At 42.8% G+C, this 16885-nt stretch overlaps 1 protein-coding gene across 16 annotated transcripts in view; it reads left to right on the top strand.

Moving 5' to 3' along the window:
• The window catches only part of SFMBT2 (Scm like with four mbt domains 2), a 259224-nt gene that overhangs the window by 119456 nt on the left and 122883 nt on the right, over positions 1–16885 (top strand). For 11 of the 16 annotated variants that reach the window (XM_051821569.3, XM_008268056.5, XM_008268059.5 and 8 more), the window contains exons 5-6: positions 10027–10115; positions 11774–12020. The exons of 2 other annotated variants lie outside the window; for them this stretch is intronic. In XM_051821569.3, coding sequence (XP_051677529.3) covers positions 10027–10115; positions 11774–12020 — 336 coding nt within the window. The remainder of the gene's footprint in view (positions 1–10026; positions 10116–11773; positions 12021–16885) is intronic. 3 more of the 16 variants (XM_089312352.1, XM_089312353.1, XM_089312351.1) reach the window with 2 other exon arrangements.

The following is a 16885-nucleotide window of genomic DNA, read 5'->3' on the forward strand; positions in this document are numbered from 1 at the left end:
CCGCGGCTCACTAGGCTAATCCACCGCCTGTGGCGCCGGCACACCAGGTTCTAGTCCTGGTCGGGGCGCCAGATTCTGTCCCGGTTGCCCCTCTTCCAGGCCAGCTCTCTGCTGTGGCCCGGGAGTGCAGTGGAGGATGGCCCAGGTGCTTGGGCCCTGCACCCCATGGGAGACCAGGAGAAGTACCTGGCTCCTGCCATCGGATCAGTGCAGTGCGCCGCCGCGGCGGCCATTGGAGGGTGAACCAACAGCAAAGGAAGACCTTTCTCTCTGTCTCTCTCTCACAGTCCACTCTGCCTGTCAAAAAGAAAAAAAAAAAAAAAAAAAAAGAGCCCCTCAGCCCACCAGCCTTTCCCTAGCATCGCTCCTCTCCGAGTGATCTTGTAGGGCACAAGTAAATTTCACAGGTTAACTTGGCACACGATGTTTGTTATGCCAGCAGTGCGCTTTCCCAATATTTCATCGAATGAATTTCTGTACCTTTAAAGCTCGATTTTCCAGCTACCTTAGACGGGAAGCCATCCCTACAGCTGGCCTTGGGGCCCCTGAAATATTTGGGGTTTGCCTCTTCCCTCTTCACTGTCCTATTCCTACCACCGTACTACCATCTTCCTATATTTAGCCGTGAGCTCCCTGCCACGCCCTGCACAAAGACTTTTGCGTGGGTTACTTCACTTCACTTAATGTCCAGCTGGTGAACACTGTTAAAAAGCTTATTTTATAGGCAAGAAAACATACCTAGGGAGCTTAGGTGGCTTTTCGAATATCATCCAGACTGTGCAGGATGGAGCTGGGTTCCAGTCCAGGCTGTACCTTCTGGAGCCAGTGGTCTGGCTAACTGCCGAAGCTTTGGACGAGCAGTAAGAGTAGGATGGGGGTGTGTGCATGTGGACACTCTCGTGATTGTGGAGCCTTGGCAACTCCTAAAGCTGATGAGAGCGGCTGACAAGCCGGAGACTCAGGAGAGAGTTGCAGTTCATGTCTCTCGACCGTCTGCCGTGGAACCGGGAAGAGCTGATGCTGCCGATGAAGTGCAAGGCCCCTCTGCTGGCGAGTTCTTTTGTGCTCTGGGAAGGCCAGGTTTTTGTTCTACCCAGGCCTTCAACTGACTGGATGAGGCCATAAGTGTAAGGCTCATTTCAAAGCACCCTCACAAAAAACATCCAGAATAGCATCTGATCACGTTTGGACACTTTGGCACGGCAAAGCCGATGCATACAACGGTTGCACAGATGACAGTTGGTTCTCTCTGTGGGTCTTGCATCTGTGGATTTGACCAAACACATATACAAAATTTTGCAAGGGGCTGGTGCCGTGGTACAGTAGGCTAAGCTTCTGCCTGTGGCATCAGCATCCTACCTGGGTGCTGATTTGAGTCCTACTGCTCCACTTCTGATCCAGCTCCCTGCTAATAGCCTGGGAAAGCAGTGGAAGATGGCCCAAGTGCTTGGGCCCCTGCACTCATGTGGGAGACTGGAAGAAGCTTCTGCCTCTTGGCTTCAGATTGGCCCAACTCTGGCCATTGCAGCCATTTTGGGAGTGGACCAGTGGATGGAAGACTTCTCTCTCTGTCTCTCCCTCTGTGTCTGTAACTCTGCCTCTCAAATGAATAAATAAATCTAAAAAAAAAAAATACTTGGGAAAAATGCATCTATACTGAACATGTATAGACATTTTTTCCTTGTCATTTCCCAAACAGTACAGTATAACAGTTTACATATTTTTAGGTAGTATAAGTGGTGTTAGACATGTGTCTAGGTTATATGCACTTATACTGTTTTATGTAAGGGATTTAAACACCCATGGGAGGGTTTTGGTCTTTGAAGAGTCTTAGATCCAGCTCGCTATGGCTACCCAGGGTGGACTGGATATCAAGATCATGTTCTTGTCAATTTTTTTTGCAAGATGGCCTTTTTTCTTTCTCTCTCTCTCTCTCTCTCTCTCTGTGTGTGTGTGTGTGTGTATTGTGTGTTTAAGCATATACCTAAGAACATTGGGAATAATTTGAATGGAGGCTCTTGCTCCAGCAAAGAAAGTAACTTTATAGAAAGAAGTAAGTCAAATAGAGAGGGAGAAGAGAGACCTAGGAGAATAAAATCTTTAACGAGCAAGTGCCTTATTCCATTGAACTTAAAGCCCTGGACTTGTGTGATATGTCAATTCCATCTTGACAGTTTCTCTGCAGTGGGAGTTAATAAAAGAGCTGTGGGAAATTTTTTTCCTAGTGGAAAGGGAGAAAAAAAAAGTTGCTGCCTCTTTGGAAGGGAATTCTTTAAATGGAAGAAGATGTTTAAAGCAGTAGCAGAAATGTCTATAAAACTGAGATACTGGCAGGTGGAGAAGAATGGGAAATGTACAAGAATGAGAGAATTCCATGTTTTATTGGGTAAAAATATCTAACCAGTGAACAACGATAAGGTTTTAAATTTCCGCTTAAGAGTTTTGCAGCTTATCTTCCAGGCTCTTAAAGATATGCTGCAGAGCAATGTGGTTTATACTTTGAGAATGTCATAAGTAGTCCTTGTCTTCATGGCTTTTCTATTGTTAATCTTGGTTGTTTCTAGGGCTGCGAGAGTCTGGAGGACTTTAGAGAAAGTGCTTGGTCCTGTGGGAATTAAGGTACCCTTGTGGAGTACCTTAAAAAAAAAAAAAAAACAAAAAAAAACGGTGTTTCTTTAACCCCTGCTGCTTCTCTTGTCTGTAGTGAGCAGTGTGGGGATTACCTAGTGGCATCCAGCAGGAGAGCTGCAGAAAAATATTACTTGTCCATTTCTACTGCACAAGACACTAACTCCCGCATCTTAAATGAACCCATCCCTGACTGTCTGGGTCATATAGGCTCAAATTGCAATAAGTGTTAACTTATATAAGCAGTTATAGACTAAGGAAATAAAAAACAAAAACCCAAAAGATACAGAGGTGTATTAGTGACTTCTTGTAGAATGGGTGGAATCCTATTGCAATGAAAGGTCTTTGTAATGAACATTTATAGTAATAGTGGCTCTCCATCCACATTCTGTTAATTCATCAACAGAATAGTAAAACAGATAACAGTTTATCAAGCCGTCTGATCTGTCTGCGACAGAAATTCATCAACTGCCTACAGTGTGCCAGGGATGCATCCTACCTACAGGGTTACATGTTACTGCTCAAGACAGAAGTTTCATTGGAGGAGAAAGAGAGAGAGGTGTACTTAGGCCAAGAGTTTACAAAAGGCAGATGCCATTTTTTATCTCCTGGGGACAGCTGCTGGGCATTTGGGTATGTATTTTGGTGGAAGGATTTTTTTCACCTTAGGCTTTCCCTGCTGGTAAGATAAGCATAGGAAAACAGCCTCGATATTAAAAAGAATCAACAGTTAATTCAGGACCACCACAGGCCAAGCAGGAGAGGAAGCGCCCATTCCGTAAGGAATCCAGATGAACTTGGGTTGGGTCCTGCTCACTCACCCTGTCCCAGGGACCTCCTGGCATCATCGTGGGCCACCCTTTTGTCCTAAAAGTTAGGGCCACATGCAGCTGGTGCGGCTCTGTGTCTATGTGGGTAGAGCAACAGTGAAAATGATGTTGGAAGGGAAATTGTCCACCCCTCACTAAGATTCTTTCCCCAGGCTGGAATACATATTGAGCGAGCTGTAACAGTGCCCTCACGTACAGCAGGCAGTTCCACAAGACGGAAGGAACCCTGTGTTCCTGGCACATCTGTGAAACAGAACCACCTGTCACCCTGGATCCGCTCTCTTTGCACTGGTTCCAGAGAGAGAGACTTTAACTTGTTAAAGGTGCCTTGTACATTGCTGCAGTAGATAGGCACTAAAGCACTTGCCTTAGCAGGCAATTACAACGCGTTTTCATAACTAAGATGTGACACTTGCCTGAATAGTAGGGATAACTGAACTGATGAAAAGTACACTTGCCAGGTTGGTGTGTAAGTGCGTGGGAACCTGGTTTGAATTCTGAGTGTTGTGAGTTGTTTTTCTTGTTTGTCTGTGCCCTTGTGCATTCCATGAAGAGAAAGAAGAGCTTAGTATGGATATGGAAGAAATCTTGATTATGGGAACTTTTTTTTTGCGGGGGGGGGGACAAGCAGAGTTGGACAGTGAGAGAGAGAGAGGCAGAGAGAAAGGTCTGCCTTCCATTGGTTCACCCCCAAATGGCTGCTATGGCCGGCGCGCTGTGCCAGTCCGAAGCTGGGAGCCAGGTACTTCCTCTTGGTCTCCCATGAGGTGCAGGGCCCAAGCACTTAGGCCATCCTCCACTGCACTCCCGGGCCACAGCAGAGAGCTGGACTGGAAGAGGGGCAACCGGGACAGAATCCAGCACCCCGGCCGGGACTAGAACCTAGGGTACCAGCGCCACAGGCGGAGGATTAGCCAAATGAGCCACGGCGCCAGCTGGGAGATTGCATTTCATCACCATGTAACAAGTGATCAATTTCCTAACAGTATGAGGCCAGGGAATTGAAGCCAAAGATGAATTTCCATGGCAGTTTATATTAGAAGTTCTGGGCCGGCGCCGTGGCTCACTAGGCTAATCCTCCGCCTTGCAGCGCCGGCACACCGGGTTCTAGTTCCGGTTGGGGTGCCGGATTCTGTCCCAGTTGCCCCTCTTCCAGGCCAGCTCTCTGCTGTGGCCAGGGAGTGCAGTGGAGGATGGCCCAAGTCCTTGGGCCCTGCACCCTAAGGGAGACCAGGAGAAGCACCTGGCTCCTGCCATCAGATCAGCGCGGTGCGCCGGCTGCAGTGCAGTGGCCATTGGAGGGTGAACCAACGGCAAAGGAAAACCTTTCTCTCTGTCTCTCTCACTGTCCACTCTGCCTGTCAAAAATAAATAAATAAATAAAGAAGTTACTTTCTGTAATATATTCCATTTTGCTACCAGTTTTTAGATGCTTGAAGAAGTGATCACAATGACAATATTAGCATTAACACCCAAGGTGGACAGGGGCAAAAAAGAGACCAGAGGTCTATAAAATGTCATTATAATCTAGAAGAATTTTTACTCTAATTGTAAGTTTTAAAGTTAATAAAATATTACTGCAGGATTTTAGGCTCATGACCAAAATTCTATGTCTTTGACTTGATGTATAGGTTTACTGAAAGTTAATTTGAAATTGCAACAAATTGTTGACCTGATAAGAAAATATCAGCATAAAACATTTTATACATGTTATTCAGCAAAGAACGCTTAGTATATGACACAAACATTGGAATGTATTGGTCCTGGTTGATTGCATTACTAAAGAACGCTTTGGCTCACCTGAGTAAAATATATCTGGAAGTTTCTGTCTAATCCTCAGAACCATTAGAAGAAGTGGTTGTCATTAAAAGTCAAATAAGACTCCACAGTAAGCTCATTTAAATAGAAAATGACTCTTATGACTCTTCTGTTCCCATTCCCACTACAGAGGGTCAGCATTCATAATGATCAAAGTTCTAATGATGGTGGTATAAATATTAAAAACTCAGATTACATAGATTATTCTGAATTTCACCATTTATTTTTCTTTTTACCCTCGTGCCATCATTATATGGGATCTCATTTGTTCCCCCAATTCCTAGATAATATCTTTGTTAATGCTATTTTTAGAATAAAATGAGTTATTTCTGCCATCATATACGAATATTTACAACCAAGCCTCAAGAATTTGAATGGAAACTTCCTCCAGCAATCTGTATATAATAATTATGTAGGAATGTGTAAGTGTGTGTGTGTGTGTGTGTGTGTACGGACACAGTTTTGGTGACATTTTCTGCAGCTTAAGCCTTCATCTGTTATTAATGGCAGGGATACTTTTATATCTGTGTGTTTGAAGACTGACAGTGTGTAATGTAGCCCACTGCACATAGTAGGAGTGTCTCCTGTTGAATTGTTTTATGCCTTTTTTTCATTTGTGGGAGTCATTTAATTTGAACCCTATATGAAAAATTAATATAGATTCTCCTTTAGAAATCTCCAAGGGAAAGGACTTGATAGTTTTTCCTTCCAAATAGTAGAGTGTTTCTGTTTATACTTTGGGATTTATTTCCTCCTGTTTTCTTTGCTTAAGTCAGTGTTAAAACATCTTTTCCTGGTTGAGTCAAAGGCTGCTGTTGGGAAGCCTGTGTTCTCTCGTGAGCCAGGAGTTCCAGTGGATTGAGCACCTTACTTGCCTGTTTCCTCCAGAGACTCATTAAAATGATAGGGACGGAATAGCAGACACACAGAGCAGCCGCACAAAGAATGGGAGGGGAACCAGTGTAGAAGGTGTACTTCCGGATGTTTCTGACAGGCAGAACCCTCAGGAAGTGACTGAGTTGATGGCTTGATGATTGATGGTGGGGGCTGCTGCTACCCAGACACATGTGGGGCTGCAGCTGGAGGGGGTCACTTTGGAACCTCCAGAGGCTCAAGACTTTGAAGGCCAGGTGGGTGAGGGTCTCGGGTCTGCTTGTAGTCAGATCACTTCATGGACTCTTCCCACCCCCACTGGTACAATAGGACCAGAAACTGGATGTCTGTCCCCAGGCTAACCCCTGAATGAACTGACAGCTTGTCAGGGGAGAACAGTGGACACTGGTTTTGAAGCTTCTTAGGAAGGGGTCGCTGCAGTGCCCAACCTCTGAACTGGACACACATCTCTCCTCCAGGTCCTCCGTTGTCTCAGATTTAAATGTGGTGACGGAACTGCCAGGACCATGTCAAGGCAGTGAATTAAAAAATGTGTCACCCCTCAGGGACAGCACCTCACAGGAGAGTAGTTGGCGGATTGGAGCTGTGGGAACAACAGAAATCTTCAGTGGCCTTCCAACATTTAATGTGTGGTTGGTGTGTCAGTTTGAAGGGAGAGGGAGAGATAAATGGTTGTAGGACACGAGTTAGGTTTCCTTTGGAGCAAGGTCACACTCCTCACTTTGAGTCTTTGAAGAGAAATGTTTGGCAGAATAAAAACTTACAGTTTGAAAATTTCTAGTGAGTACGTGGGGGTAGGGTGGGTTTTTGGTGCCCTGCGTTAAGCTGCTGCTTTAGATGCGCACATCCGATTTCAGAGCCCTTAGATTTGAATCCTGGCTCCATTCTCTGTCCCATCTTCCTGCTAATGAGGCAGCAGACAATAGCTCACATAATGGGGTCCCTGCCACCCATGTGGGAGACCTGGACTGAGTTCTGAGCTCCTGATTTCAACCTGGCCCAGCCTTAACCGGGAGTGAACCAGAGGATGGAAGGTCTCTGTTTCTGTCTCTCTGTCTAACTTTCAAATAAATAAATGAATAATAGTGGACACCTGGAACACTGCTGATCAAGTGCAGTGAATTCTAAGGAATTCCCAGGTGACTTTTAGTACCTGGAATTTAATCAGAATTGACTTGATTAAAAATAAGTCCATCGACTGAATTGTAAGTGTATTGTGCTTAGATTTTATTTTATGGTGATGTTTATCATAATAGGTTTATCACTTGTTTGAGAATCTAGAGCCTTGAGAAGTAAACGTTGATTGAAACAGTTCTTCCTTTAGAATTAGCAAAAGTCCCGAGAACTGGTTCCTCTATATTTCTTTAACCTCAAATGGCCTGTGTTCTTCTATGGCTTTGTGGATATATTTTCTGTGGAGAGCAATTTATCTAGATATTCTGTGGCACATAAAAGTTGACTTCAGAGTCTTATACAGAAATATATTAAAGGGAAGTTTGTAGGATCTGTGGAATGTAAGGCTCACAAGATGTGAATTTCAGAGTCATCTCCAATGGTCATTTGGTGTGATGTAGACAATTTTATTTCAACATTGCACAGTGTCTTTAAATATAAATTTCAATGTTGATTGTATGCATGTTAGAAATAACCCTTAAGTGGAAGACTGAACTTCTCATAATACATATAGGCATAAGTTCTGTCAAACGCGGGAGTATTTGTTGCTCAACTGTGATAATTGTTGTATTTTTAACGCTATAAAACACATACTTAACTGGCTACAGTTACTTTCTATGCATCATGCCTACATCTTAAATTATTGGTTCATCTGTTTACAAAAACTTGCAAGAGTCTTAGATCCTAGTGAGAAAGACTGTTCTGTAAGATTGAAGGCTGAATATTCAGGAGTAGGAAACTAGCTCTGCTCTTAGTGTCTTCACTTTGGGAGAGTTAAGAGCATCTACCTCACAGCATGGTTAAGGGGATTAAAATAGGAAAAAAATGAAAAGTCTTTGTAAAGCATAAAGTGAGTACAGATTTTTACTAATTGATCTACCTTTGTTTTTGTCTTAATAATCTTAGTTATGGAGGAGAGCTAATTTTAAAAAGAATGTAGCATCCAAAAATGGCCCATGCATTTGCAATTGACAGAAGAGAACACAGCTTTTTGCTGCAGAGCTATTTATTTCCATGGGAGTGTGTATGTGTAAAATAAAAAAGGTGGTATTTTATTTGGGAAAAGTCAAAGCCAAAGGGATGAGTTGTTCTTTGCTACAAGTGTGGCAGGGGGTAGAACGTTGTTGTTGTAGTACAGCGTAGAGCTGGAATTCCGAGCCCTGCTTGCCTAAGTACCTACCTTCTCTGTTGGTTTTCCTCCTGGCCTCATGATCATTCACGGGTAGTGGGCAGATATTGACTGAAAGGACAATTAGTGATGGAACTGACACCATTGCCTATTCTGTGAACACTTCTGCCCAAAACTGTTCAAAGTTTCAAGTGGGGGTTTGTGGGAATGGTTCAATAACTAATGGAAATATGTGATTATTTAATGCATACTTAAAACAAAAGCTACTGTTTACTAATTGTTTGGTGTATGCCAGGTATTGTTATGTTTTTAACAAGTTATCGCTAAAACTATTTTATAAATAAGGAAAGATTCTAAGGGAAATTGAGTGAAATATTGAAAGTTGTACATCTGATGATGATGACAGAGCCTAGCGTGGAACCCAGTCCTACCCTACACCCCATGGTCATCTTCCTTTTGAGCTAGAAAAGATTGCATCAGGCCTCTCAAGAACCCAAGCAATGCAAAACCACTTGGGTCTGGGCCCTTTAGGAAAAGGCTGAATATCCAGTAGATCTTGGGCCCCTCCCCACATGTGCTGTGAAGATCAGCATCACAGTGTGCACTCGTGGAATCTGGGGCAAGCGTGTTGCTCTCACAGGTGCTGACTTTGCAGATATCTTAGTGTCCTGAAAAGGTTCAGACCCTCAGGCATATGGGTGTATCCACACGGAACCTTTGGAGATCTGTAGATTGGGAGATAATGCCAAGAAGGTAGGTTTTCCTTGGGTTCTGAGTTCTAAACCTTTACAGATTGTTGGCCTCCAGGGTCCGTTGGTTCCAATTTTTTTTTTTTTTAATACATTCTCAAATGTATTCCTTGCTTCTTCACAGTGCTGTCATCCCTTGTTTGGGGCCCTGTCACTTTTGTACTCAGTTGCAGAAGCCTCAAGTTACCTGCTTTTAGACTGGTTCTGTTCAAACTTTCCTACTGCCAGCTTGTCTCCTGCAGTGATTTCCTGGTTATTAAACATCGATGCTGACTGTCTTGAGTGGCTGTGGTTATATTCCTCCTACTAGTCATTTCCCGTAAAGCAGTCTGTCCAGTTTTCCATAGTGTTTCTCCATTTCTCTTGACTCCACGACTCTTGTTAGCAAATGTCATTTCCTCTCACTCTGAAAATCCCTTCTCTCCCTGTGTAAAATCTAGGGCCTGGTTTTCTTTTTCCACCTGAAGCCCTTTTCTTTGATTGCTCTAGCCAGTGTTGATCCTTTTGTCCTTGGAAACCCCTGGATTATATACTTATTTGTTATCAATGAGAAGGGTAGATTGGAAGACTTTTAGGATCTGATTCTTTAACTTCCTTGATGTCCAGGCCCATGGTAGGTATGAGGTCACCACTTGTTGATGGATTTGTTGTCCCAATTTTGATGTCAAACACAGAGCTTAAAATTAAGAAAACTGTTGGAACAACACCTACGTACAGGAAACTGTGATTTGAAGTTTATTTGATATCTCACTGCTCTGTTGAAGTGGTTTTTTGTGTTTTTTTTTTTTCTCCTTTGTCTCATCAGCAATCAAAGAGAAGTACACAGACTGGACAGAATTTCTCATACGTGATTTGACTGGTTCACGGACAGCACCTGCCAATCTACTGGAAGGTGTATGTATTGTTCTTATACGTCTATGTTATTTCTGAAGCATCCGGTTATGTGAATTCAGACCTAACAGCATCTTTGCATATATCCTTCTGCAGATACATGTGTGTACCTCTATCCAAGTAGCCTAACTTCCTGTTTGGTCCTGAGTTACTTGGGTGACTGATTCAAATGGCATTGGTGTATCTTCCCCTGTGGGATGATCAGTACATGGGAAATTTGCTTTATTCCAATGCATTTTAAAATAATACTGTGTTCACAGATCTTTCCAGAATTCCATAAGGTTAAGCTCTTCTCCTGTATTAATGAATACAAATAAAATTCTGTAACTCTTTTGATCAGTTGACAACTAAGCATATGTATGCACTTAAGCCATCCTTTTGAGAACATTGATAAGTAGTTCTGTTAAGCAATGCATTTTAGATGCTTAAGTGCAAGATCTGAACACAGATAATAATAATTGAATTAGCATCCCTCATAAAAACAAGAGGAGAAATGGCTGACCATACGTAAATGTAGTTTCAAGGTACTGAAGAAAAAATAGTTTGACCTGAAATTTCGATAGTTCGTTTGAAAATAATTTTGGGCTGAAACATTTTAATGTTCAGTATATATAATAAAACAGGAGGAGAAAGGTACGGTGTCATAAATAATTACTGAATTGCCAAATTTGTTGTTTAAGAGTATTCCTAAGAAGGGGAAAACTTAATAAATAGCAGGGAAATAAGGTGTGAATTTTGACGGTATCATTATTGTCTTAACCTTGGCTTTCCCTGTGCTCACAAGTAATATTGATACTTCAGAGCACCACTGTGTAATGTACAGTTATGGGTTTTGTTTTGTGAACATCTTGCCTGGCGTATTTGTTAAATATCTTTATAGATATTATTTTAATTGTTTGGTTAACAAATCCAAATGATGGTTGTTCACCCTTCCAAAGGGACAAAATTGTCTTATTATGTTAATTTTCTTTTAATGTATTTGCCTACAGGGCTGGCTGAACAAACACCCTTTTCATATGCTAACATATGCTAAGAAGGCTTCTTAGAAGGAGCTCTAATTGTATATTCTCTAAACCAATTATCAGGTTAAGTGTGGAAATAACTTTACATAATAGTCTAATTTAGCTCATCATTAACGTGTCTTAGACATGTCATCTACACATAGTCATACTTTGTGCACGTAATCCAAGTATAAGATGATCTTGGTTAATAGAATAGTGGCCATTCTAAGACGAATGTCTGTTAAACAGTCTTGGTATAAATGTTTGGCCTAAGCTCATTATATAGACAGACATCTTGCTAGCATACGATTTCTAGCTCCAGGCAAACTGGGTATAACTGTTCTTAAAAGCATGCTAATTTCAAACAACTGCAATTTTATCTGGGAAGGGTGCTTTGTTTGGTGAGAACGTAGCCCAAACTGTTATTTTCTATTTACTTGTGACTTTTGTTGTTGGATGCAGAATTGGGTACATGAGTGTGTATGAGGGATGATGGGTGGGCCATGGTTGTGTTGAGGATGGGGGGTGGAGGGGAACACCGGACTGTTTGCCAATAGCTTGGATGATGGTGTGAAAAAATATTATCTTCTGCTGTCATCTGTTTCCATGAGAACCTTAAAATAAAGTTTAAAATAAGGAGTTTTGCTTCTGTTTAAACAGCCTCTGCGAGGGAAAGGCCCTATAGACCTCATTACAGTTGATTCCTTAATAGAACTTCAGGATTCTCAGAACCCTTTTCAGTACTGGATAGTTAGTGTGATTGAAAATGTTGGAGGAAGATTACGCCTTCGCTATGTGGGATTGGAGGACACTGAATCCTATGACCAGTGGTTGTTTTACTTGGATTACAGACTTCGACCAGTTGGTTGGTGTCAAGAGAATAAATACAGAATGGACCCACCTTCAGGTAAGGGCCAAAGCTTTTACTGCTGGAAAGTGTTTCAGGGAAAAACAAAAAAGGTGGTATTTTCCTGGATGTGTCTCTGGAGAGAGCATCAGCTCTGTGATACCTTTTGTGTCCAAGTACGTGAACATGAAGCACGTGAAGTACAGAGTCCTTTCTACAGAGAGGAGAACCCAAGAGTTCCAGCAGCAGTGTTCTGCAAGGAGAAATACTGTGGGAGCTTTAGCAAAGGGGATCCAGTGCCTTTGAAACCACTGGCTCAGAGATGAAAGCTGCGGCAGCTTGGATTGTGAGCATGTTCTGCATTTATTCTTCAGGGATTTTGAGAGTCTTGCAAGAAGATTCCAAAATCATCATCCATCCATCCATCCATCCGCCCATCCGGTCATCCATCTACCCATCCATTCATCTCCGAACTTCCTATCATCCATTCATCAAAATATCCAAACCCTGTGGTCCTCATTATAGTAACCATTCTGACCGGGAAGTAGCACTGAGAACATCATCAAGCTTATTTTCCTGGCACATCGCAGATTTTCGTTAGCTTCAAACGACTTTGCCCAGGCTTAGTTAGATTGAAGAGTGCGTGTATGCTTTCTGACAAAAATCTCAGTATTTACAAAATAACCATTCTTGAATATTTACCATGTGCCAGGTGATTTTACATCTGCTGTGTTGTTTATTTTGATTCCAAAAAACGTGTTGCACGTTTGGGGTGAATTTTACTTCATGTCAGAGGAAATTGAGACAGGGTTAAGTGATTTGTCCAAGGTCACCCAGCTTATAGGTGGCAGGTGTTGTAATTCATATTACCAAGGCCTGTGCCTCTTTGACCCCACTCGCCCTTGCTCTCTCTGCTCGCCTTACCAAGCTTTGCATGGAAAATCTCAGAAAAAAAATGTTGAATTGTTTTTTTTTTCTTTTTCTTTTTAAATGCTGAATTCATATGGAATTAAAGATTCCAGGAAGAAATGTTCATTGCTTTCTGAAATTGCCGGTTTTCTTTCTGGGCAGTTTTATAGGAGCATTTGAAAAAAGAACTATTTGTCTTTATTATAATCACCAGAGCATTGTATTTCTCTGCTGGTTGCCACTGTTAATCTTGAGTACATGCGGGTGAGGAGTTTTATTTAAGTTTTATTTACCTTTTCTGTCACTCAAAGTTCTCAGCGGAAAAAAGCTTCCTGGTTCTATATCCTGTGTACCTGCATCTGTGTTAAATTTGACAGGTGTAAAGATGTGTGGTATGGCATTTTATTATATTAGTATTACTGTTGTCAGCATTTTGAGAAGAAGCCAAGAAATCCATTTGTACCCTGAGTAATTGGGACCATGATGACAAGCAAAGGGCCCGTTGGTGTCATGGGAAAAGACTAGGTTTGCCTTGGGATTCACAACCTTGCAGGGAAAATTTACTTTGTGGGGAAAGTTGAGTATATAAATCTCAGCTTTGTACCTAATTGCTGTATAAATTTTAGGGGAAACATATACTTGCCAGTGTAAAAATTTATGGCAAAGCAAAGAATTTCTAGTAGCTTCTTATATTCTCGGTGGTGCTTCTTTCCTGGGAAGTCATAGGACTCGCATTCAGAAGCAAGAATGGAAAAGTGTCCCTGTAGAAACTTAAAGGTATTTGTTCATCAGCTCTCTCCCTCTTTAGATAATTTGGTCTTTTTGTCATATAAGAATCAATTATGCTTGGGGCCGGTGCTGTGGCATAGTGGGTGAAGCTGCTGCCTGCAGTGCTGGTATCCCATATGGACGCCAGTTTGAGTCCCGGCTGCTCCACTTCCAATCCAGCTCTCTGCTGTGGCCTGGGAAAGCACTGAAAGATGGCCCAAGTCCTTGGGCCCCTGCACCCAAGAGGGAGACATGCAAGAAGCTCCTGGCTCCTGGCTTCAGATCCTCGCAGCTCTGGCTGTTGTGGCCATCTGGGGAGTGAACCAGCTGATGGAAGACTTCTCTCTCTTTCTCTTTCTCTCTCTCTCTCTCTCTCTCTCTCTCTCCCTTTGCCTCTCTGTAACTCTGCCTTTCAAATAAATGGATAAATCATTTTTTTAAACGAATCAATTATGTTTATTTACCTTAGAATTTTCTGGACATGAGTTGTCTATTTCTTTGATGAGTTCACAAGGGTCTCTAAAGACTGGAATAGGCTCCCATTGTCAAGAACTTCCTCAGCACTTTTTTTTTTTTTTTTACAAAGATCTATTTATTCATTTATTTAGGTGAAAGGCTGAGAGGCAGGGAAAGAGACTGACAGAGGCAGAGGTATCTTCCATTGCTGGTTCATTCCCCTAATGGTTCCAACAGCCAGCACAGAGCCAGGCTGAAGTGCGGAGCCAGGAACTCCCTGCTGACCTCCCACACAGGCGGCAGGAGCCCAAGTACCTTTGCCATCTTGTGCTGCTTTCCCATGTGCATTAGGAAAACTCCATGGGAAATGGAGCAGCCAGGACTTGAACCAACACTCTCATATGAGATGCCGACATCGCAAGCCATGAGTTAATCCACTGTACCAGAGTGCTGGTTCCTTTCCCCAGCATTTAAACTGTCAGCAAGAAGATGACATATGGAAAGAAGAAAATCAAAGTCGGAAAGACGTTGAAAATGTGGCTTTCTGTTTTCCTGTGTTCTTCAAATGCAGTAGTTCTAAGATGGACACTGGAGTCTCTCAGCCTGGTTCAGTGGTGTATCGTCATGGAGAAGCAAGGCACTTACTACTTTGGTTTTACACATGGGAGCAGAACCTAACACTTGAGACTTGGGTACATTAATTCCCAGTCTCAGTCTGACTTGTACAATTTACACAACACCACCACTTCCTTCACTGAAACATGGGAGGGAATAAAATTTCTGATTTGTGTAGAAAGCATTAGGCTGATATATTCCCAAGCACCATTAAACCAGTGAGAAATGTTCAACACTAATTGTTGGTGAGAAGTTAGAAGGATGGTGGTAGAAGGGAAAAAATATAGTGTGGATATACTTTTTTTTTTAAAGATTTATTTATTTACTTAAAAGTCAGAGTTACACAGAGAGAGAAGGAGAGGCAGAGAGAGAGAGCAAGATCTCCCCAGGTCTCCCACACGGGTGCAGGTGCCCAAGGACTTGGGCCATATTCCACTGCTTTCCCAGGCCATAGTAGAGAGCTGCATCAGAAGTGGAGCAGCCAAGACTTGAACTGGCGCCCATATGCGATGCCAGCACTACGCCACAGCACCAGCCCCTGTATATACTTTGCAAGTCAGGCTGTGTGGGCTTACCCTTTGCTCAGGAATGAAGCTCTGTTGTGCACACCCAGTAATGCCAACACCATTGTCAAACATTATCATAATTCTTCCTTGAACTTCAGTTATTCTTTTGCCCTTTTAACGGTCAGACTACTTCTCAACAGAGAGATGTCATAGACATAGAAATTGCTAACAGAAAGTAGCAAGGAAGTTAGTCTTCAAAAACTCTAGGCAAATGTGCTAGGATCCACACGTACATAATCAGTTGAGCCTTCCAGCGTCTGGGCTGAATGAGCAAATTACATTTTGGTGCTTGGGTTGGGAGGAAAGGGAATTGAGGAGAAGCCACTTCACCCTGTGAAATGGAAGTAAATGATATCTTTGCAGGGCTGCTGAGTGCATAATGTATATCAAGTGATTGGCATTTTCTGGGCATTCAATCTGCGATCAGAGTAGTACAGACATACTTTGGTTTTCTAAGAAATTTCATTAGGTCATTGAGATGAGAAGTCACTGAAGAGACCCCACTTGCTGTCCTTTTTCTAGATGTTGGAGAGGAACCTTTTAGATATCTTTACAGAGTGATGAAACTTCTTGAGTTTTTTCTTCCTTCTGTATTTCTAGAACTTTTTTTCCCTTTTTTTTTTTCCTGTTCAGAATCCTTCCTAGCTTGTTTTTTTTTTTATTTTTTATTTTATTTTATTTTATTTTTTTGACAGGCAGAGTGGACAGTGAGAGAGAGACAGAGAGAATGGTCTTCCTTTGCTGTTGGTTCACCCTCCAATGGCTGCCGTGGCCTGTGTGCTGCGGCTGGCGCATCGCACTGATCCAATGGCAGGAGCCAGGTACTTATCCTGGTCTCCCATGGGGTACAGGGCCCAAGGACTTGGGCCATCCTCCACTGCACTCCCTGGCCACAGCAGAGAGCTGGCCTGGAAGAGGGGCAACTGGGACAGAATCCGGTGCCCCGACCGGGGCTAGAACCTGGTGTGCCGGTGCCGCAAGGTGGAGGATTAGCCTAGTGAGCCGGGGCGCCGGCCACTAGCTTGTTTTTTATTTGTTTAAAATGCTTGTCTTAGGTAGTTCCTGGAGTTGGGTAGTTTCTGAATCTAACTTAAATGCTTCCTGCCTGCCTATTTCATAGTCTCAAAGACTTGATGCTTTCTGTCAGGGCTGCCGTAGCGACATGCTGCCACAGACGTTGTGGCTTAAGCCACAGACATGGATTTTCTCGTGGCTCTGGAGGCTCGTGTTTGAGATCGGAGTGCCAGCATGCTCAGGTTCTGGTGAGGGTTCTCTTCCTGGTTTGTAGATGGTCGCCTTCTTACTATACTCTCACCTGGTAGACTGAGAGTGAGTCCTGATCTTTCTAGGACAGCCCTCTCTTCTTAAGGGTTTCACACCCATAACCTCATTAAACTCTAATCCTCTTCTGAGTGCCCTACTGCCATACCATCACGTTGGGCAGTAGGCTCCAATATAGGAATTTTGGGAAGTGGGACACACTTTCAATATTTCCCAGCATTTTCCAATATTTACTGTCTCTTAATAACCGTGAGTGGTCTCTCTTCCCTAGCAAGAACCTGGTGGAGAAGGAAGGAAGAGAGGTTTAGGGTTGTGGAATATGAAAGGGAT

Source organism: Oryctolagus cuniculus, chromosome 13 (genome assembly GCF_051225735.1).
Source record: "Oryctolagus cuniculus isolate XC-2025 breed Fujian yellow rabbit chromosome 13, ASM5122573v1, whole genome shotgun sequence".
Classification (NCBI taxonomy): Eukaryota; Metazoa; Chordata; class Mammalia; order Lagomorpha; family Leporidae; genus Oryctolagus; species Oryctolagus cuniculus.